The sequence below is a fragment of the Citrus sinensis genome, chromosome 2 (assembly GCF_022201045.2).
Source record: "Citrus sinensis cultivar Valencia sweet orange chromosome 2, DVS_A1.0, whole genome shotgun sequence".
NCBI lineage: Eukaryota > Viridiplantae > Streptophyta > Magnoliopsida > Sapindales > Rutaceae > Citrus > Citrus sinensis.
In genome coordinates, this window is record NC_068557.1 from 18,298,113 (window position 1) to 18,320,776 (window position 22,664).

Sequence of the window (22,664 nt, forward strand, 5' to 3'; positions counted from 1 at the left end):
TAGACTAAAGGAAAGTCTGTTTTGGGTTGTATAACCTGAGAAAAAATGTTTTAAAGGTTTTTGATTACAGAGGTATATCGGCTGGAAACCCGAGCTTGCGGACTACTGGTCCAAAGTACAGTTTTAACTGTTGTAGTTCTGGTATAACAACGCCACGTACAATATACAAATATAAATTGTAAAAATTATAAAACAAAATAAAAAATCATAAGTGAAACAAGACATTTATCACTTAGCACCAATCCATCGACAACAACGATTTCAAACAAAAAACCCTAGCCTTTTTAAACTTCACTGTCGCGAGCACAAGGCCATCAGCTTAGTAAGCCTCTCCTCCAGCGATTTTTGGTCTCCTTGCAAGTGGTCACCTTCCTGTACTTGCTTTGGAGGGAATCAACCTCCACGACATCTTGGGCGGCGATTCTTGGTCTCCTGCAGGCATTCAATTTCTTGTCCTTGCTTTGGTGGGAAACGACCTCCATGGGTCACGACATTTTGGGTGTGGGCATCAGATGCTGTTAGTCGACGAAGTGGACAAAGGTTTTAGTGTGTGACTTCTTCATTGTCTTCTTTGTTGAGTCCTATTGTCAAACTACTTGAAAATCACCAGCTTCTAGCTGAACGATTTCACAATCATCACACTCAAGGTCACTGCATGTACTCAATTTTGAGCTTAATTTTATTTGTTATTGCATTTAAGTTTATAGAAGATAAAATTGCAAGGAGACCAACTAGTGGAAGAGATCTATATTATATTCAAATGAATTGTTGATATAATTAATTTTTAGCAGTAATTAATTAATGAAATGAAAACAGTTAAAAGGTAATTAATCAATGGATTACATTCAGGTGGTTGCGCTGCTGCTTAGAAAAATAGAGTCTTCTTTGTGTTTTCAATTGATTAATTCTTTCTAATTTTCCAATCTTTCTACTTTATCATCTGACCTTGCATATTCTGGGGATGGCTGGCAAAACTGATAAGCTATCCTTTGCTCAAGACCAAGCTTGTAGTATTAAAGAGATCGAGCCCTTCAATCTGCAATTTTATCTTCTAGAAACTTTAATGCAATATTTCAAAATCAATTATGAAATAAGCTTAATTTCTATTCGTCTTATTATTTTTTCATAATTAATTTTAATATTTTTTTATTTGTGGTGTAGATGACTTCTCAACTTGATAAAGGAAAGCACATAGCTGTAGATTCAGCTCCTCCAAGTTCTAAATCTTCCATGTACGCCGAATAGACCCACTACTTCAAAAGCTTAAGAGCCTTTTATACAATTAAGTTCTGATCCATTACATCCTAGATCCAAATGTCGATATTGTGGAAAAGAGTATAAATGTGGTTTTAATAAAGAAACGTCTAATCTTTTGACTCACATAAAAGAGAGGTTCAAAATATACTAGACGAGCTCAAGTGGACAAAAAACAAAAAACTTTGTCTTACTAACCAGTGAAAAGTGGAGAGTCATGTAGCCTTGTATTAACGATGTATAAAGTTGAGGCTTGTAAAGAAGCTATTGCTAAGTTTATTAGATCCTCGTTATTTCATTAAATTTTTGAAGGTTTCTTACGATGCCACTTTGACATTTTCAGGTTCTTTATATGTGACATCCAATACTTTTTTACACCAATTATGTTTGATTCATACATAATTGCAAGCTCGGAGGGATAGTAAGGATTTATTTTTGAAGATATTGGCTGAGAGTATAAATAAGTATAATAAGTATTGGGGAAATTACGAAATAGTAAACCCTTATTTTTTTGTTTCTATTGCTTGATCCTCAGCATAAAGCATGTTTTTTGAGATATTGTTTTGTAGTATTGTTTGGTGAATTTAAAGCTAATGAGCTGGTTGTTAAAGTGTGGAATACTTTATGTAGTTTATATGATGAATATAAATTGCTTTATTGTGATGATGTATGTGAAAGTAATGGATGCTGTGAATGATGAAAAGGAGTTAGATGTTGATACTGAGGTTAATGTTAGGCAAGTGTTTGATTATAGTTATATAAAGATTTTAAAAGACAATACTTTTGTAGAGTGAAAAATAGAAGTGGATCTTTATTTGATGGAATCATATGAGTACCCGGAAAATGAAAGTTTTGATATATTGGATTGGTGGATGATTAATTCTTCTAAATATCCAATTTTATCTTACATTACTTGAGATATTTTGACCATGTCTGTTTCCACAGTGGCATCTAAGTCAGTATTTATCACTGCTGGTTGCGCTCTTGATCCACATCGGTGCTCACTATCTACAAGGACGGTGGAGGCACTAATTTGCACACAAAATTGGTTACATTCAACTCCGATAAATATGGATGAAGCAATAGATGAGTTCAACATATTGAGACGGTTAAAATGTAACAACTTAACTTTAATTTTATTTATTGATTATTTTTTGACATTATATTGTTATTCTATTTTAAAAATTGACATTTTTCTTGTCTTTCACGTACAAAGATTTTGGGAACTGATAAGAACATATTTGATGAAGTTTTATAGCATTTGATAGGATAGTGAGGGTAAATATTTATTAATTTTTTTGAACAATTAATCTCTGTGTATTATATTTTAAAACTTTAAATATATTATTTTAGCTTTATTTAAATAGTTAATTTATTTAAATGGTTGTTCAATTTTGAATTTAATTGGTAGTAAAATTATTTTTATATTAGATTTATTTTTATTTCATTAATTCATGGATTGGATAGAATTAAAAGCTTTTAATCCGTAAACTAATTCAAAAAATGATGGATTGGATATGGATTGAGTCAAATATGCATCCAATTTGTAGACGTATGAATTGGATTTATATTGAATTTGATCAATCTTTGGATTGAATTGGATTAAAAATTATAATCCGTAAAATCCTGGATCGAATATGAATTGATGTTCAATTTGCAAAATCCAATTCGTGAACACCCCTAGATGTTGTGTTGGTCTTGCTGTAACATGTTTGAGTAGAACTCCTTAATGATTGAAAGGATTAGGTCTTGAGGGTGAGCACATAACTTGATCCATCCTCTCCGTGCTACAGCAGTATAGATATTATTCATCAGCCCAGTTGGCTGTTTTGGAAATTAGAAACCCTTTTCTTCCAAAATTTTCTGAGGCTTGATAATTTTTTCATATTTTTCCTCGACTTTAAAGCTGTAGAAACACTCAGGATCCTTCAATCTGCCAGCATGCACTTTAATTTTTGGCATTGCTGCAACAATTCAAATTGAGTTGTGTTGTGCTGAAAAGATAAGAACGTGAAAAAGAAATGTAAAGATTTTGAGAGTTACAGACGGGGAGAGAAAAAGTAATAGTGAAATAGAAATAGTAAAAGTAAATCCTTAATTTATAGCAAAAGGAAAGTTGAGAGAGAGAGGCAATTAAAATGATAAACTTGGAAAAAGTTTGAATTTTAAAAACAGATTTTTGAATGGAAAAAGAGAGATATATATCACAATAAATTATGGATTGCATAATATTTATTATCATAAATTCTGATATGCTGACATAAGCGTGTCAGCAACCAACGGTAAAAATACAAGGCTGACGGCTCAATGATAAAAATCATTGCTATAACAACCAATCTGTTGCTGCAATATGTCGTTTGAGAACCATCTTCACTCTGCCATGCTGTAAGTGATACTGCAGCAATTCCTTTCTACTTCTTTGCTCACATTGTTTTTAAGTCAATTTCTACTTACTGTAATTTAACATAAGAAAATAACAGAAAATAAAAGAAGTTAGATGCAAAATATAAAATAACAAATTGGAAAATTAAAAAATTAAAAAATCTTCAAAACTAAATTCAATGCTTTAAAATTTTTTTAAACAACTTCCCTCACTGGATTGCCTCCCAATCAACGTTTGATTTTAGGTCATTCAGCTTGACTATCTCTGATTGCTCAAGTTAGATCCTTTAAGAACAAACCCTCCATTGGATTGTTCATAGCATCTCCAATGTAGTGCTTCACTCTTATTCTATTCACCTTAAATTGCTTACCTATCTTTTCATCTTGAAACTCCACAGCGTTGTGAGGATGGACTTCGATAAGTTTGAAAGATCTTGACCATCTAGACTTTAATTTTCCGGGGAAGAGCTTTAATCGTGAATTATACAGCGAGACTTGATGACTTGGAATGAGCTCCCTCTGTTGAATTTGCTTGTCATGCCATTGCTTGTTCCTCTTCTTGTAGAGTCTTGCATTTTCATAGGAGAATAACTGCAACTCTTTTAGCTTACAAAGTTGTAACTTCCTCTGCTAAGCTGCAGCAGTCATATCCATGTTCAATTGTTTTATTGCCCAATATGCATGGTGCTCCAGCTCTAAGGGCAAGTGAGAAACCTTCCCGTAAATAATTTTGTATGGAGACATGCCAAGTGGGGTTTTGTAAGCTATTTAGTAAGCCCATAAGGAGTTATTTGATCTAAAAGATCAATTCTTTCTATTGGGATTCACCACTTTCTCAAGAATATTTTTTATCTCTCTATTGGACACTTATTCCTGACCACTTAATTGTGAATGATATGTTGTAACAACCTTATGCTTGATCCCATACTTATCTAATGCTGCAGCAAATATCCTGTTACAAAAATGGGTTCCTTCATCAGTGACAATAGCTCTAAGAGTGTTAAATCTTAAGAAAATGTTCTTCTGTAAAAACTTCACCATTGTCTTGGCATCACTGGTTGGCAATGTCGCGGCTTCTACCCACTTGGATATATAGTCTACAGCAACTAAGATAAGTTGCCAAATGAGGGTGGAAATGATCCCATAAAGTCTATTCCCCATACATCAAAAAGTTCAACCTCCAAGATGTTGGTTAGTGGCATTTTATGCTTTTGAGAAATATTTCTTGTTCTTTGGCACCTGTTACAACATTTAACAAACTTATAAGCATCTCTAAAAATAGAGGGCCAGTAATAACCTAATTGAAGAAATTTTACTGTTGTTCTGTGCCCTCTAAAATGTCCACCATATGCTGCAGCATGACAAGACTGCAGAATATTTGAAATTTCTTCATCAGAAAGACATTTTCTAATCACATAGTCTGAACACATCTTGTATAAGTAAGAGTCATCCCACTGATAACTTCTGACATCATGGAGAAATCTATTCTTCTGATGGTAGCTCAAATTAGGGGGTAGTAATCCACTCACTAAGTTATTAGCAATATTTGCATACCATGGAAATTCATATTGTTGCAACATCTATTATGTATACTGTATCATTAGCAACCACTCATTAGGAAAAGTTTCTATTATGTCTTAGTTAGAGTGTTTGCATATGCTTCCAGCCTTGAGAGATAATCCGCTAATTGATTCTCAGTTCTTTTTATGTCCTCAATCTCTAGGTCAAACTCTTGCAGTAAAAGAATCCACCAAATCAACTTTGGTTTGTTATCTATCTTTGAAAATAAATACTTTATAACTGAGTGATCAATATAAACAGTCATCTTGGTACTAACCAAATAAGCTATGAATTTATCAAATATAAAAACAACTGCTGTCAATACGTTTTCAGGGTCTTGTTGGCATAATAAATGGAGTGAAAATTCTTACCTTTCCTCTACCCTAGCACTGCTCTAACAGACTGGTCGCTAGCATCATACATCAACTCAAATGGCATACTCCAATCGAGAGCTACAATAATTGCCACTGTAACAAGGGCTCTCTTCAACTCCATAAAAGCCTTTAAGCATTTCTCATCAAAATTAAAGGGTCTGTTATGCTCCAGCAACATGCATAAAGGTTTGGATGTTTTGAAAAAATTCTTAATAAATCTTTTATAAAACTCAGCATGTCTTAGAAACTCTTTATATCCTTAACTGAAGTAAGTGGTGGAAGTTTATCAATCACATATGTTTTTACCTTATCTGCCTATTCCTTTTTTAGAGACCATATGACTTAACATTATCCTCTCTTGTACTATGAAATGACACTTTTCCCAATTCAACACTGAGTTTGTCTCTTCACATCTCTTAAGCATATTTTCTAAATTATGCAAACAATTATCATATGATTCCCTAAAAACTAAAAAATCATCCATTAATACCTCAAGTGCTTGCTGAACAATATCTAAAAAAATAGACATTATACACTTCTGAAAAGTTACTGGAGTATTGCACAGGCCAAATGGCATCCTTTTGAAAGCAAATGTTTCATAGGAATAAGTGAATGTTGTTTTCTCCTGATCCTCTGATATTATAGCAATCTGGTTGTAGCATGAGTATCCATCCAAGAAATAGTAATACTCTTTTCCAGCAAGTCTGTCTAGCATTTGATCTAAGAAAGGTAATGGAAAGTGATCTTTCCTTGTGGCTTTGTTTAACTTCCTATAATATATACAAACTCTCCATCTAGTTACTGTTCTTGTGGGAATGAGCTCATTCTTTTCATTTGCTACAACTATTACTTTACATTTCTTTCTAACACATTGTACTAGGCTTACCCATGAGCTGTCTGATGTTGGGTAAATGATTCCGGCATCAAGCCACTTGATAATCTTCTTCTTCACAACTTCCTTCATGATGGGATTTAATCTTTTTGTTGCTCTACTGAGTTGTTGTAGCAATCTTCCAATAAAATCTTTTGCATACCTATAGAGGGCTGATTCTTTTGATATCTGTCATGGTCCATCCAATGGCCTTCTTGTATCTCCTTAATACATCCACTAAGCTCTTCTCATGTTCTGCATTCAAAGAAGATGAAATGATTATAGGAAGTGTGTCATTGTCACCATGATAAACATATTTCAAATATAAAGGTAAAAGTTTTAATTCTAAAACAAGAGGTGACTTAATCGAGGGAACATAAGGTTTTATTTCCCTGTTTGAAAGATCTAGAGATTTAAATTACTTGTCAGTTCTCACGAGTTGCTTCTTTTATTACCATGCTATGTCAGTTGTTTCAAGATCTTATTCTTCAAGTTCTTCAAATGTTGTAGCCTTGATTTCTTCATTGCTGCAATAATTGTTTAATCTCTTTGTTATAGTAACATCCACAATATTGATAAAATTACAGTTTTCAACATTATTAGGACACTTCATGGCATCTAATCCATTGAATATAACTTGCTGATCATTAATCCGCATAGTAAGTTATCCTTTTTGTACATCAATTAAAGTCTTTTCTGTTGTTAAGAAATGTCTGCCTAAAATGATTGGTACTTCTTTATCTACCTCAAAGTTCAGCAAATCCACTGGAAAAATAAATTTATCCACCTTTACCAATATATCTTCAATCTTGCCTTCTAGATAGGCATGTAATATGTCAGCAAGTTATAAAGTCATTGTTGTTGGTTTAAGTTCTCTAACTCCCAATTGCTTGAACACTGATAAAGGTAAGAGTTTGATGCTAGCCCCCAAATCACAAAGTGCCTTACCACTGTATTTAGTTCCTATAGAGCATAGGATTGTAAAATTTCCTGAATCCTTCAGTTTCTAAGGTATTTTATTCTAAAGCATATAACTGTATTATTATGTTAGAGCAATTGTTTTAAACTCTCCAAGCCTTATTTTCCTTGTCAAAATATATCTATATGCATTTTGGATATATTATATCTATATGCAACCTAACAGTGACCAGTTGTTATGCTAACATTAGATATAATATTATGCGTTCTAGGTTCCAATTGCCCTACAAGTTGAATCCTTATATCTAGCTCTTTACTAATTTTAGATTAAACATGACCCTATTCAAATTGAGATTAATTCAATTGTCTTGATCTGTTCCACTAAGTCAGACCTTTTTGAGACCCCTTCTTATCTAGTATCCACTAAATGAGTGGTCCACCAAAATAATGATTTACAATAAGTAAAATCAAGATAAAATGTTATAGCAGATTCTGAGCAACACACATATAGAAGTCAAATAACCATTAAACTTGTTTAACACCTAACTGCATCAAAGTTTAATTTATGATATGCAATAAAATAATGGCAGCAATCATTTTTTCCATCGAATACATTCCCATAAAGAGATAAAAACAAGAAAATAAAGATGAGGAATTGAGTTCCACTAAATCTTTGCAATCCCTCCTTCTTTTTATTTTAGAATCCCTTGCTGCAGCGCTCAAATCTCTCTTATTGTCTGTTTTCCTTTGTTTTCTTTGTCATTTTTCTTGAGTGACGGCTTTCTCCTCTTTTTTTCTTTCATGTGTGCTCTTTTTCAATCTTGGAATTAAGGGAACCAAAAGCATATTGCCGCGTGTCTCTTTTTTTGGAAACCTCGGCTCACAATCATTTTATGTCGTCGATTATAACCACGTCAGTTAACACGCGTGCAATCTTGTCAGCAATTGCTCCTAGATTGCTGCAGCAACGTCTACAACACCTCTTTTGATTCAGACTTGTTTTCGTTCATCTGCAGCAAAGTTATTTGTCAACTCTGCAAGTCTGCTGCTGCAGCATTCCATCCCAAATGCTTGAGTTTTTTTTTATCACCTACAATCACGGACATAATCAAAGCAATAAGTGATCTAAAACAAAATCACTTCATTAAAAATAAACTTAAACAGATGCTCATGCAAAATATAACTAAAAATGTAATAAAAACACGTCATTTACTCTCTAAGTAATATTGGTTTAAGTCTAAAATCGCCATGATAACTCTCATTTCATAGAGTTATCAGAAAAACAAAAATCAATTACATACACTTGGTTAAGTTAGCTTGTATGAATGAGGAGATTTAAATAATGATAGATAAGCCCCCATGATCCATTAGTAAGATTCATTCAACAACTCTAAATAGATCATCAAAGTTTCTTACTGTTTATAGGATTTGATTTTATCATTCCAATACTTGATTCAATTTTTTCCATATTATATCAAATGACTGATAGAGCCGACCAAAAAAAAAAAAAGGCTTGCACATATTGGGCAATCAAAAGTCTATACATATAGCTAAAAAAATTGAAAACTTGTAGTGAATGGTGGTGGTGATAGTTGAGCATTTCAACTAACCAATTATCGCAACATACGTGTTCATCTGCCTTCATAACTCTTATTCATAATGAATTAATTTCTTATTTTATTAAAACAAAGTTTCAATTTCACTGCAATTGATTATTGTTGCAAAAGCACTCATAAAAGATAAAAGAAATAACTGATTATCAAAATCATTTGCATCCCCCCGGGGGACAGTAGTAGATATAGTCTGCAAGAGCTTTCTTTAACTTCTCGATCAAACACTCTTCCCTTGTAAGCCCTGAGCAATCAACAATTTCAGGTGATGCTGCGGGATTATTAGAAAATGAAGCATCTGGGTGATATCCTTGGCTAAAACGACTGGCTGTAATAAGTGTGCTTTTAGTGTTTGCCACTACAAGCAAAGCCAAGATGATGAAACTAAGACTCTTCGACATTTTCTATTTATTAAGTGAATTGTATGCAACTTAATAAGAATTAAAGGAGATGTGTGAAATTCAGAAAGTCATGAGCCTCTATTTATATGAATGAATATTGAGAATCTCGCTACAATGACTTTAATGGAATTGAAAGATTCCATAAATAAGGAAAATAAAACATGTTGCGTTTGTTTGCATTAATTGTTGATTTTAATATCGTGTCGCATTATGAAGGCAATTTCAGTATATATTTAATTAATGTTATCGTTTTTAGTGTGATTATTTTGTTTAGTTTATTATTAGATTTTTTTTCCCTTTATATTAATTGTGAAGCTATTTTCTAATATAAAGACCCTCTCCAAGCTACATTGCCCTTCATTTGGTTTTATTGGGTGATTCGTTCATAAGATTATCTTATTAAATTGCAAGGAAATTATTAAAGAAAACAAAAATCAATTATTTACACTTGGTCAAGTTGGCTTGTATGAATGAGGAGGTTGAGATAATGATAGATCAGCCCTCATGATCCATTAGTAAGATTCATTCAACAACTCTAAATAGATCAACAATGCTTTTTACCGTTTATAGGATTTGATTTTATCATTCCATTAGATTGATTCAATTTTTGTCTCTATTGTATCAAATGACTGATAGAGCCGACCAAAAAAAAAAAGGCTTGCACATTTTGGGCAATCTTTTTTCATATAGCTAAAAAAATTGAAAACTTGTAGTGAATGGTGGTGGCGATAGTTGAGCATTTCAACTAACAAATTATCGCAACATACGTGTTCATCTGCCTTCATAACTCTATGTACTCCTGTGTTTTCCATTAGCTAAATGTTTATATTCAAATTAACCTTAAACTTTTTCCTTTAGTTTATATAACCCTCATTTGCCAACTCATCAAGTTTGTCACCATAAGTAATTATGCTATCAAATGCTCATCACGAGGCTATACACTTTCTACTGAACCTAATGGCCTTTGGGGCAACACCTTCTCTGCTACAATTGTCATGGCTACAAGCCATGAGGCAGCTACCTTCTTTGTAGTGTCATCATTTTAAGCTAAGTATGGTTTATAAATTATGATCAGGTTTTTTAACTTGCGTTTTTTAATAGCAAATGAAGTTGTAAGCATCTACGGCTTTATGGTTCTGTTTATTCTTTTCAGATAGTATGATTTGGAAATTAGTTAATCCTTTGTATATGGTAAGAGCCTATTGCCCGTCTTACAGGGGTGGCTTTAAACATAGGTGAACCAGGTTGCTGTCTAGGGCCCCATATGTTAGAATAGCCCAATTGTGTTTGTCTCGTCTCTATATGTTAAGAAGATTTTTTTTTTAGTATTTTTTTGATATTGTCAAATTAATAGATATCTTAGATTATACTTACAATAGGAAAGCTTATTTTTTAGGCCACTTTTTAATTAATAATTATCCTATAATTAAGAATTTTTACACAAATTCAATATTTGATAGCATTATTGCTAAAGAGCTATAGTTAATAATGTTTTTCGTTATTAGTTATTTCAAGAAAAACCATAACATTTTTGTGAGTTTAAAAAAAATTATTATTTAACATATAAAATTCCTTGCGCCTTTCTCTATAAGGAAATTTATTATGTTTATTTGCTCATTTTTTAAGTAAAATAAAATATTTTCTTCAAATAATAATTTTGAAACAAGTAAAAACAAAAATATTTTCTTGACTATTTTTCTTTTTGAAATTTCTTACTGCCTGGTTGACTATTAGTACTCAAGTTGTCAAAATTTGATTGCATTTTAAGATATTTTATGTTTCTTTAATTGTTAAAACTGAAAGGCCTCGTAAAAAAATTTTTGCCCAAGGCCCCAAGTAATTTAAAACCTACTCTGCGTAGCATAAAGCTAGTAATGTTATCAATAAATCAAAATTGAGATTGTATAAGTCTTATTGATTTTGTTCAATGCTCTGGGTGGCTCGGTTTTCACAGTGTTGCTCACATCGAGCATATTTGCTACCTTGGCAATAGCTCAAGTGGGCAAAAAGGAAATTCATCAGTACGCTAGCTACTAGTTTGCCTCCAAGTCCCCCACTGCTGAGATCAAATTATGGGAGCATTAACTGCTGGCTTCATTGGACTCATTATCTATTTGCTATTGCTTCTCTATTCAATCTACACAAGAGTGCTTAATCCCTTACTTGTTCAAATGACTAGATTCATTGTCTCATGTCATTTTGGTCGCCTAGTTTGAGAATTTGTTTCTTCTTTTTATGATGCTTCCTATACGATAAAAGTGTGTGATTGGGAACTTGTATTTTCAAGAGCCTTACAGAACAAAGACAAACCAAGAAAAGATAAAAACTAATGACATTGATTAAAATTCTGTGTGCTAATTAATCCTACATGTTATTCTTAGTGGTAACTACATTCGGGTCTTGAACTTTGTAGGAGCTAAGATCATGCAGTCTTTATTTTGCATCATCAAATGATTAATCTTAATTGCTATCTTTAATTTCATTATTTTCTTATCAAAAAAAATTTTCTTACCTTACTAATTAGCTGCATAAAAATTAACAAACTAATACATTATCATTTTTAAGTCATCAATTAAGTAAGAATTTTAGATTATTAAGCCAAATAACAAAAATAAAGAAATATCTAAATTTCAGTTAAAAAAACGTATGTTAAATTAAAGCCAAACTTGCCATCTCAAATACATAAAAGAATATATATTTGCATTTAAAAACAATTGATTTAAACCATTTTGAGATTTAAAAAAAATTAAAATGAAATAAAACAATTTAAAATAGAAGAAAGTAAAAAGCCAATATTTTTATTTTCAAGTGACAAACTAAAAATTCTAATTACTGTGATAGTGTGATTTACATTAATTTTGGTTCAGAAGATGAACGTAAATAGCGGGCACGTTCATAAATTTTCTATTCATTTTCTTACCAGTAAATGAGGGTACGTTGATGTTTTCACATTTTTTAGGGGTAAATTAAAGATTCACGGGGCATAAATTGAAGTTTACCCTACAAATAAATTCAAACAGTTTTGTAATATAAGATTTCGATAAAACATAAAAGTTCAATTTTTTTTTTTGGTTCGGATGCAATTAGCCTCACCCTAAAAGAAAATTGACTTAAAATTCAAATATCACAAATGTACTAAGATAGTAATAATGATTGCTTGATCATTATTAGTATTTCAATAGATTGTCTTCTTGTAGATTGATTCAACGACATGTATACAACAAAACAAAGCCAATTCACACACCAAAAACACATGACATAACATTACGTACTCATAATGAATTAATTTCTTATTTTATTAAAACACAGTTTCAATTTCACTGCAATTGATTATTGTTGCAAAAGCACTCATAAAAGATAAACGAAATAACTGAGTATCAAAATCATTTGCATCCCCCCAGGGGACAGTAGTAGATATAGTCTGCAAGAGCTTTCTTTAACTTCTCGATCAAACACTCTTCCCTTGTAAGCCCTGAGCAATCAACAATTTCAGGTGATGCTGCGGGATTATTAGAAAATGAAGCATCTGGGTGATATCCTTGGCTAAAACGACTGGCTGTAATAAGTGTGCTTTTAGTGTTTGCCACTACAAGCAAAGCCAAGATGATGAAACTAAGACTCTTCGACATTTTCTATTTATTAAGTGAATTGTATGCAACTTAATAAGAATTAAAGGAGATGTGTGAAATTCAGAAAGTCATGAGCCTCTATTTATATGAATGAATATTGAGAATCTCGCTACAATGACTTTAATGGAATTGAAAGATTCCTTAAATAAGGAAAATAAAACATGTTGCGTTTGTTTGCATTAACTGTTGATTTTAATATCGTGCCGCATTATGAAGGCAATTTCAGTATACATTTAATTAATGTTATCGTTTTTAGTGTGATTATTTTGTTTAGTTTATTATTAGATTTTTTTCTCTTTATATCAATTGTGAAGCTATTTTCTAATATAAAGACCCTCTACAAGTCTACATTGCCCTTCATTTGGTTTCATTGGGTGATTCGTGCATAAGATTATCTCATTAAATTGCAAGGAAATTATTAAAGAAAACAAAAATCAATTATTTACACTTGGTCAAGTTGGCTTGTATGAATGAGGAGGTTGAGATAATGATAGATCAGCCCTCATGATCCATTAGTAAGATTGCCCTTCATTTGGTTTCATTGGGTGATTCATGCATAAGATTATTTTATTAAATTGCAAGGAAATTATTAAACAAAACAAAAATCAATTATTTACACTTGGTCAAGTTGGCTTGTATGAACGAGGAGGTTGAGATAATGATAGATCAGCCCTCATGATCCATTAGTAAGATTCATTCAACAACTCTAAATAGATCAGCAATGCTCCTTACCGTTTATAGGATTTGATTTTATCATTCCATTAGATTGATTCAGTTTGTTTCCCTATTGTGTCAAATTACTGATAGAGCTGACCAAAAAAGAAAAAAGGCTTGCACATATTGGGTAATCAAAAGTCTATACATAGCTAAAAGAATTGAAAACTTGTAGTGAATGGTGGTGGTGATAGTTGAGCATTTCAACTAACAAATTATCGCAACATACGTGTTCATCTGCCTTCATAACTCTATGTACTCCTGTGTTTTCCATTAGCTAATTAACCTTAAACTTTTTCCTATAGTTTATATAACCCTCATTTGCCAACTCATCAAGTTTGTCACCATAAGTAATTGTGCTATCAAATGCTCATCACGAGGCTATACACTTTTCTACTGAAGCTAATGGCCTTTAGGGCAACTGAAATATAAGTGTGCAACCCAAGAGGGGGGGTGAATTGGAAATTTAAAAATTATCCTAGTAAATCCACACAACAAGCAATCTAATGTCTTAATAAAAATTGAAAGCAATAAGTTTAATAAAAGCACAATAACAAATGAGTAAGGGAGAAGAGAAACAAACACGAATTTTTACGTGGTTCGGCAATCCCCGCCTACGTCCACGCTTCCAAGCGATCCAAACTTGAGGATTTCACTATCCGAGCCTTTCCAAGGCTTCAACCGTTTACAATTGACTTCAAGGTGTCAATGAACCTTTACAACAAAGAGATTATCTCCCAATCTCTTCACTCAAGTGTCTCATACACTCAAACTCTTACAATTAAGATGAAGAAATGAAGATTACAACAAAACTCACTCAAAGAGTAGATATTCAAAAATAAAGAAAAAGAGATGATTCAATGTTTTGTGATTTGCAAATTTAAAGCTCAAGATATCTCGTGTGCTTTTTGTTTATGCTTGCTAGAGAGCTTGAAAATGAGTTGGATTTGAGTTTATATAGTTTGAGCTAAAAAACTAGCCGTTATGCACATTTTAATCATAACTGGCTTGCCGTTTAGGAATCCGGTAAGCCACTTTTATGTTACCGTTAAGGTAAGAATTTGAATTTTAGAATATCCGGCATGCCGTTTTTCATATTCGGTAAGCCGCTTTTGAAATCCGGATTGCTGCTTTGCGAAATCTGGATAGCCGTTTATGCTCCAGAAGCTTACTGCCCAAAATTTAGTTTGTCGTTTACCATATCCGACTAGGCGCTTGCTACAGTAACTGCTACAGTGAAATATTTTCTAAATTTATAGTTTGACCTCAAAACTTTATAAAACTGTAGTATGACCCAAAACGTTATGAAAGCTTTCAAATAGGTCCAATTTCAAAATTTTAAATAATGCTTTGTCAATCCCAAAAATTTTTGAAATTATGATTTCACCCAAACTATGTGAAATTATAGAATGACCCAAAATATTTAAATAGTTTCAAATAGGTCCAAATCCGAAATTTAAAACCCTATCAAAGATTTAAAAATACTTTCATTTTAATCCAAAACTCTTTAATTCCATAACATCATTTTCTTATTATAAAAGCACAATTCATAAATCTTTGCTTAATCAATACATGTGGTTTGTTATCATCAAAATCAACATCTATAGCTACATAGGCTAACAACAACACCTTCTCTGCTACAATTGTCGTGGCTACAAGCCATGAGGCAGCTACCTTCTTTGTAGTGTCATCATTTTAAGCTAAGTATGGTGCCATGTCGCCATTTAAGTGAGTTATATAATTAAATTCAATGTCATGCATGCTTTATAAATTATGATCAGGTTTTTTAACTTGCGTTTTTTAATAGCAAATGAAGTTGTAAGCATCTACGGCTTTATGGTTCTGTTTATTCTTTTCAGATAGTATGATTTGGCAATTAGTTAATCCTTTGTATGTGGTAAGAGCCTATTGCCCATCTTACAGGGGTGGCTTTAAACATAGGTGAACCAGGTTGCTGTCTAGGGCCCCATATGTTATAATAGCCCAATTGTGGTTGTCTCGTCTCTATATGTTAAGAAGATTTTTTTTTTTAGTATTTTTTTGATATGGTCAAATTAATAGATATCTTAGATTATACTTACAATAGGAAAGCTTATTTTTTAGGCCACTTTTTAATTAATAATTATCCTATAATTAAGAATTTTTACACAAATTCAATATTTGATAGCATTATTGCTAAAGAGCTATAGTTAATAATGTTTTTCGTTATTAGTTATTTCAAGAAAAACCATAACATTTTTGTGAGTTTAAAAAAATTTATTATTTAACATATAAAATTCCTTGCGCCTTTCTCTATAAGAAAAATTATTATGTTTATTTGCTCATTTTTTAAGTAAAATAAAATATTTTCTTCAAATAATAATTTTGAAACAAGTAAAAACAAAAATATTTTCTTGACTATTTTTCTTTTTGAAATTTCTTACTGCCTTGTTGATTATTAGTACTCAAGTTGTCAAAATATTTTTTGCCCAAGGCCCCAAGTAATTTAGAACCTACTCTGCGTAGCATAAAGCTAGTAACGTTATCAATAAATCAAAATTGAGATTGTATAAGTCTTATTGATTTTGTTCAATGCTCTGGGTGGCTCGGTTTTCACAGTGTTGCTCACATCGAGCATATTTGCTACCTTGGCAATAGCTCAAGTGGGCAAAAAGGAAATTCATCAGTACGCTAGCTACTAGTTTGCCTCCAAGTCCCCCACTGCTGAGATCAAATTATGGGAGCATTAACTGCTGGCTTCATTGGACTCATTATCTATTTGCTATTGCTTCTCTATTCAATCTACACAAGAGTGCTTAATCCCTTACTTGTTCAAATGACTAGATTCATTGTCTCATGTCATTTTGGTCGCCTAGTTTGAGAATTTGTTTCTTCTTTTTATGATGCTTCCTATACGATAAAAGTGTGTGATTGGGAACTTGTATTTTCAAGAGCCTTACAGAACAAAGACAAACCAAGAAAAGATAAAAACTAATGACATTGATTAAAATTCTGTGTGCTAATTAATCCTACATGTTATTCTTAGTGGTAACTACATTCGGGTCTTGAACTTTGTAGGAGCTAAGATCATGCAGTCTTTATTTTGCATCATCAAATGATTAATCTTAATTGCTATCTTTAATTTCATTATTTTCTTATCAAAAAAAATTTCTTATCTTACTAATTAGCTACATAAAAATTAACAAATTAATACATTATCATTTTTAAGTCATCAATTAAGTAAGAATTTTAGATTATTCAGCCAAATAACAAAAATAAAGAAATATCTAACTTTCAGTTACAAAAACGTATATTAAATTAAAGCCAAACTAGCCATCTCAAATAAGTAAAAGAATATATATTTGCATTTAAAAACAATTGATTTAAACCATTTTGTGATTTTAAAAAAATTAAAATGAAATAAAACAATTTAAAATAGAAGAAAGTAAAAAGCCAATATTTTTATTTTCAAGTGACAAACTAAAAATTATAATTACTGTGACAGTGTGACTTGTGTTGTGCTGCCCAATAATTGTAACTAGCCAACAAATTGTCGATTTCCTTATATAATTTTTTTTTCCTTTTTGAATGTGATTTGTAAATAGACCTTTACAGCATCACCGCAATATTCATCTAATTAAAGAAAGATTTTTGTTTGTTTAGTATATGGGACAAATAAGTGTCAAAAAAAAAAAGAAAAAATTTTATTAATTGGGGGTAAACTTCAATTCATCCCCATCTCAATAAAAATCTTCAATTTACCCTCCAAAAGTTTGAAAATCTTAATTTACATTAATTTTGGTTCAGAAGATGAACGTAAATAGCGGGCACATTTATAAATTTTCTATTCATTTTCTTACCAGTAAATAAGGGTACGTTGATGTTTTCACATTTTTTAGGGGTAAATTAAAGATTCACGGGGCATAAATTGAAGTTTACCCTACAAATAAATTCAGACAGTTTTGTAATATAAGATTTCAATAAAACATAAAAGTTCAATTTTTTTTTTTGGTTCGGATGCAATTAGCCTCACCCTAAAAGAAAATTGACTTAAAATTCAAATATCACAAATGTACTAAGATAGTAATAATGATCGCTTGATCATTATTAGTATTTCAATAGATTGCCTTCTCGTAGATTGATTCAATGATATGTATACAACAAAACAAAGCCAATTCACACACCAAAAACACATGACATAACATTACGTACTCATAATGAATTAATTTCTTATTTTATTAAAACACAGTTTCAATTTCACTGCAATTGATTATTGTTGCAAAAGCACTCATAAAAGATAAACGAAATAACTGATTATCAAAATCATTTGCATCCCCCCGGGGGACAGTAGTAGATATAGTCTGCAAGAGCTTTCTTTAACTTCTCGATCAAACACTCTTCCCTTGTAAGCCCTGAGCAATCAACAATTTCAAGTGATGCTGCGGGATTATTAGAAAATGAAGCATCTGGGTGATATCCTTGGCTAAAACAACTGGCTGTAATAAGTGTGCTTTTAGTGTTTGCCACTACAAGCAAAGCCAAGATGATGAAACTAAGACTCTTCGACATTTTCTGTTTATTAAATGAATTGTATGCAACTTAATAAGAATTAAAGGAGATGTGTGAAATTCAGACGTCATGAGCCTCTATTTATATGAATGAATATTGAGAATCTCGCTACAATAACTTTAATGGAATTGAAAGATTCCATAAATAAGGAAAATAAAACATGTTGCGTTTGTTTGCATTAACTGTTGATTTTAATATCGTGACGCATTATGAAGGCAATTTCAGTATATATTTAATTAATGTTATCGTTTTTAGTGTGATTATTTTGTTTAGTTTATTATTAAATTTTTCTCTTACTGTCAATTGTGAAGCTATTTTCTAATATAAAGACCCTCTACAAATCTACATTGCCTTTCAATTGGTTTCATTGGGTGATTCGTGCATAAGACTATCTCATTAAATTGCCAGGAAATTATTAAAGAAAACAAAAATCAATTACGTACACGCCGGACAATTGCTTGCTCAGAGATCTCGGAGAATGAATCTATCTTTGAGTGGTTGAGCTTGAGCAAGAGTAATTTTCTACCTCTCTGGGTCACTTTCAGTTTCCTTGTTGGAAACTCAGTTTTTTTGTGATAAATATGAAGGTTATGTTTTCATGGAGAGCCAAAAACAAATTAAGGCACTACTTTATGGATTTACGTTGACGTCCATTTGATTTAGAGATTTTGAGTAATTACAGAGGGCTCATTCCAACTCTACTTCACTCTCATCTAACAATAAATAAAAATTGAACTAATAATAAAATTGTTTATAAATTTTATTGCGTTTATGAATTTTGCCTATCCATAAATTTAGTTACCTTAGTTGTATTTGTAATTTGGGTGATGGTTGTGTTATGATCCTAATTGTCCCACGAAAATCAAACCATGAATATACTCATTTGGATGAGCATAAAACTTGGCAACACATAGTGGGATTTCGATAGAATTGAATATTGAAAACAAAAAAAAAAAAAGTGTTGTACGTAATACAGGTGACTATTATTCAAAAGTAAGACGCAGCGTTTTGAATGAGCCGTAGTACTATACATAGCGCTCTGTCGATCACAATCCTGATTAACAAACCATATCGATCCACGCAATCATACAACAGACTGACACCTAACGCAACCAATTAAAATCCGTACCGAAAATTACTAAAACATACCGACTCCAGCAAATAAAACTACAACAAAAATAAGCACTTGAAAATTATACGCACTCTCTCGATAGTTGACGCAAAACAACCTGCATATTTTCTTTTCTATCTAAAAATCAAATAAAATTCACAAATGGCTGTTCTAGGTCTCTGAATATTTTAAAAGCAAATGAAACAGTTGAAAGGAAGAATCTGAAATCCCCAAGCCTCAAGCAAAGCCCTTTTTTATTGTTTTTTTCTTTTTTTGTGGGGGGTTAAACGACGTCGCGTTTGGTATACCATACAAGCCATGGCGGAGTCGTCATCGCCATCTTTATCATCAAAGGAAGACCTAATTCAGCTGATCAAGCGGTTCGGGGCTTATCTCACGGTCAAGATGTCCAATCTCTTCTCGATCTCTTTCCACAACTTGGTACTTTTGTCTCTTGCTTGGCATTGCCGTGAAATTTTTTTTGTGTTTATGGCGGATCTGAGACTGTTTGATTGATAGAAATTTATGGGAGTATGAATTAGTGTAGTGATTTTAGTGAACGTTGTTTAGTTGGTGCGTCAGTGGCTTTGCTACTAGTAATTAGATATTGCCCAAATAAATAGGGATAGCAAAATTAGAATTTGCTTCTTGTTTTGTTTAAATTGGATTAACATATGCGATTAAGTAAAATATATATTGGAAAGATTGATACTGGATTGGTGCTACATTGGAGAGTATTAAGCATATACATGAATTGGATGGAACTATATTGCCGGTTGAATGGCAAGCGAAATTTAATGGAACTGCTGTTGTCTTTTGATATCCTTATGTATATATGTGGTATTTTAGGTCAGAAAAAGAAAAAAAAAAAATTCACCCTCTAGACCATTATAACTATATTCTTCACTGATTCTTAGATGAGGAAAGCGTTTTTCTCTATGGAAAGTTTGTATTTTGCATGATTTGGAACTAGACTTAAGTCCAAGTTGGGATGGGGTTGCTGTGTCTCTAACCACTAATATATAATGTATGTTGGATATGACCAAGTATTGTCATCTGTCCTCATTCGGTATTAGTCCAGTATAGCTTTCTGTAAAAAGAATAGTTATATATTCTTAATAAAGGGTTCCTTCAGTTTTTGGCTTTTGCATTAAGGTTATTGGCAATACAAACCAGCCTGGTGTATCTCGCCCAGCCCAAGACCACTCCACTTGACCTGAGCACAGGAAATCTGGGTCAATCTACGATTGGCTTCAGATGCATAGCCTGAAGCTCAGATTGATCTCCCCAAGTTTTAGTTTTTATTTTTTGAGAATAAAAGAAAAAGTTCTATGTTTTCATTATGTTTTGGGTTCTGACACTTTTATCTTGGTATCAGGATTCACGGTCTGTTGGAGCTATTGCAGGCCTTGCTCTTGCGATTGTCTTTACGTGGAGGATGTTCAGATCTCCAGGTGCTCCTCAAAGAAGGCAGCCGAAAAGACAAGCTCCTTCAACTAGTAATTCTGTTGGCAGCACTCAAGCTAACGCGACTTCGACGCCTTTTGGAGCTAGTTCATCATCAGAAGATTTAAGAACACAAATTGCTGATGCATTATTTCAACCAGTAAAGGTAAGCATGTGTCTTACTTTCCGACATTTGAGTATGTTGTGCATATTTACCTTGTCCATCATTAATTTGCTGCCTCTTCTCATTTTTTCATTTCATTTTCAGCCAACTTTGGGACAAGTAGTTAGGCAGAAACTGAGTGAAGGAAGAAAGGTAACATTCTTGTCCTCTCTGATCTGCTAAACCTAATGGTTTTATGATTTAATGACTCATCTTCTGTAGGTGACATGCCGTTTGCTTGGAGTTGTCCTGGAGGAAAGTTGTCCTGAGGAGCTCCAGGTGATTATTTTATTTTCCTGTGGAGTTCTGTGTTTGAATTAGAATTCAAAATGATTAATTCAATTAATTTTCTTCTTCACAGAAACAAGTAACCGTGAAGTCCTCTGTGCTGGAGGCGCTATTGGAGATCACTAAGTTTTGTGATCTCTATCTCATGGAAAGAGTTCTTGACGATGAAAGCGAAGTGCGTTAAAAACCTTTTTCTTACCGCGTGTCCATTCTTCAGTTCTGTCAATGTTGCTAAATGTGTGGTTTCATAAGTAACACACTTCATTATCAATATTAGCATGTTGGGACTTTCTGTTTCCTTGTTGATTGCTACTGACTTAGAATGAAGCTTACCTTTTAAGCTGTCTTATTGCAGTGTATCCTTATCGTTTATAATTTCCATCTTAGTTTTCTGAGTAAGCACTTGTGGCTTGTTTGTTTGCAGAAAAAGGTTCTTCTGGCTCTGGAAACTGCGGGAGTTTTCACTTCAGGTGGTTTGGTAAAAGACAAGGTAAATCTTAACATCGGGTTGTTGCTTTGGAAAAATTTAATGATGGAGTTCTAGTTAGACTAAATAAGTAAATTGTGCCTAGTACTCTGTGTTGTTTTTGATAGAAATTACTATGGATATTACTGCTGTTGATAGAACCTTGACTAAAGAATTTCAATTAATTTCCATGGCATATGTCTAAATGTCTTTACTTTGTGTGAACTGTGTGTACAGGTTCTATTTTGTAGTACAGAAATCGGGCGGACATCTTTTGTGCGGCAATTGGAACCAGATTGGCATATCGACACTAATCCCGAAATTGTTTCTCAATTAGCTGTACATCTTTTATGAGTAGCTGTGTTTTAATAAATTTGGTTCTGATTTCTAAATTCATTATATTCTGCTTGTTATGATGCCTGTCATCTGAGCTCACTTATTTTTGTTACAGAGGTTTATCAAATATCAGCTTCACATTTCTCCCAACAGACCTGAACGAAGTGCAGCCAACGTGTTCAGTTCTCCATCCTTGGAACAATTCTTTGGATGTGTTTGACTCAAGAACAAGTAAAAGAAAAGAGTTTTTTAATCTTATTTTTATCCCCGTCTGGTTCTTGTGTGTTGCAGCTCGATACATGAAAAAAGTCTTTTTTGGCAGTCGTCTACAATTTGCTTGTTCTCGGAGGAAGGGAGAAGCTTCATTTGTTTGATTAAAATTTGTGAAACAGCGTCGTCTGTCTGTCTGCTGGAATATTTTGAAAGTCTGTAATTGGTGTCGGCAGTCGGTTTAATGATTATGCAATCATGAACAATAATTTTGTTTCACTATTACAACCAACAATCTTTCTTCTACATTCTAGTATAATCCACTATTGGCATTTCCGATCTTCTTCTTCCTTATTCCCTCATTTTTCTGATGCGATTTCAAG

The 22,664-nt window shown here is 32.5% G+C and overlaps 1 protein-coding gene across 2 annotated transcripts; it reads left to right on the forward strand.

Moving 5' to 3' along the window:
* Window positions 1-19,435: 19,435 nt before the first annotated feature.
* Window positions 19,436-22,620, forward strand: LOC102619457 (peroxisome biogenesis protein 22). Of its 2 annotated transcripts, XM_006469655.4 has the most exons (9): window positions 19,436-19,813; window positions 20,751-20,984; window positions 21,087-21,134; window positions 21,204-21,260; window positions 21,343-21,444; window positions 21,694-21,759; window positions 21,973-22,074; window positions 22,187-22,302; window positions 22,394-22,620. In XM_006469655.4, the coding sequence occupies exons 1-8, from the start codon at window positions 19,691-19,693 to the stop codon at window positions 22,289-22,291; spliced, it is 837 nt and encodes a 278-aa protein (XP_006469718.1). In that variant the 5' UTR covers window positions 19,436-19,690; the 3' UTR covers window positions 22,292-22,302; window positions 22,394-22,620. The 2 variants fall into 2 exon arrangements, with proteins under 2 accessions (XP_006469718.1, XP_015382927.1); XM_015527441.3 differs by having other exon boundaries at window positions 19,437-19,813; window positions 22,187-22,620.
* The last annotated feature ends 44 nt before the right edge of the window (window positions 22,621-22,664 follow it).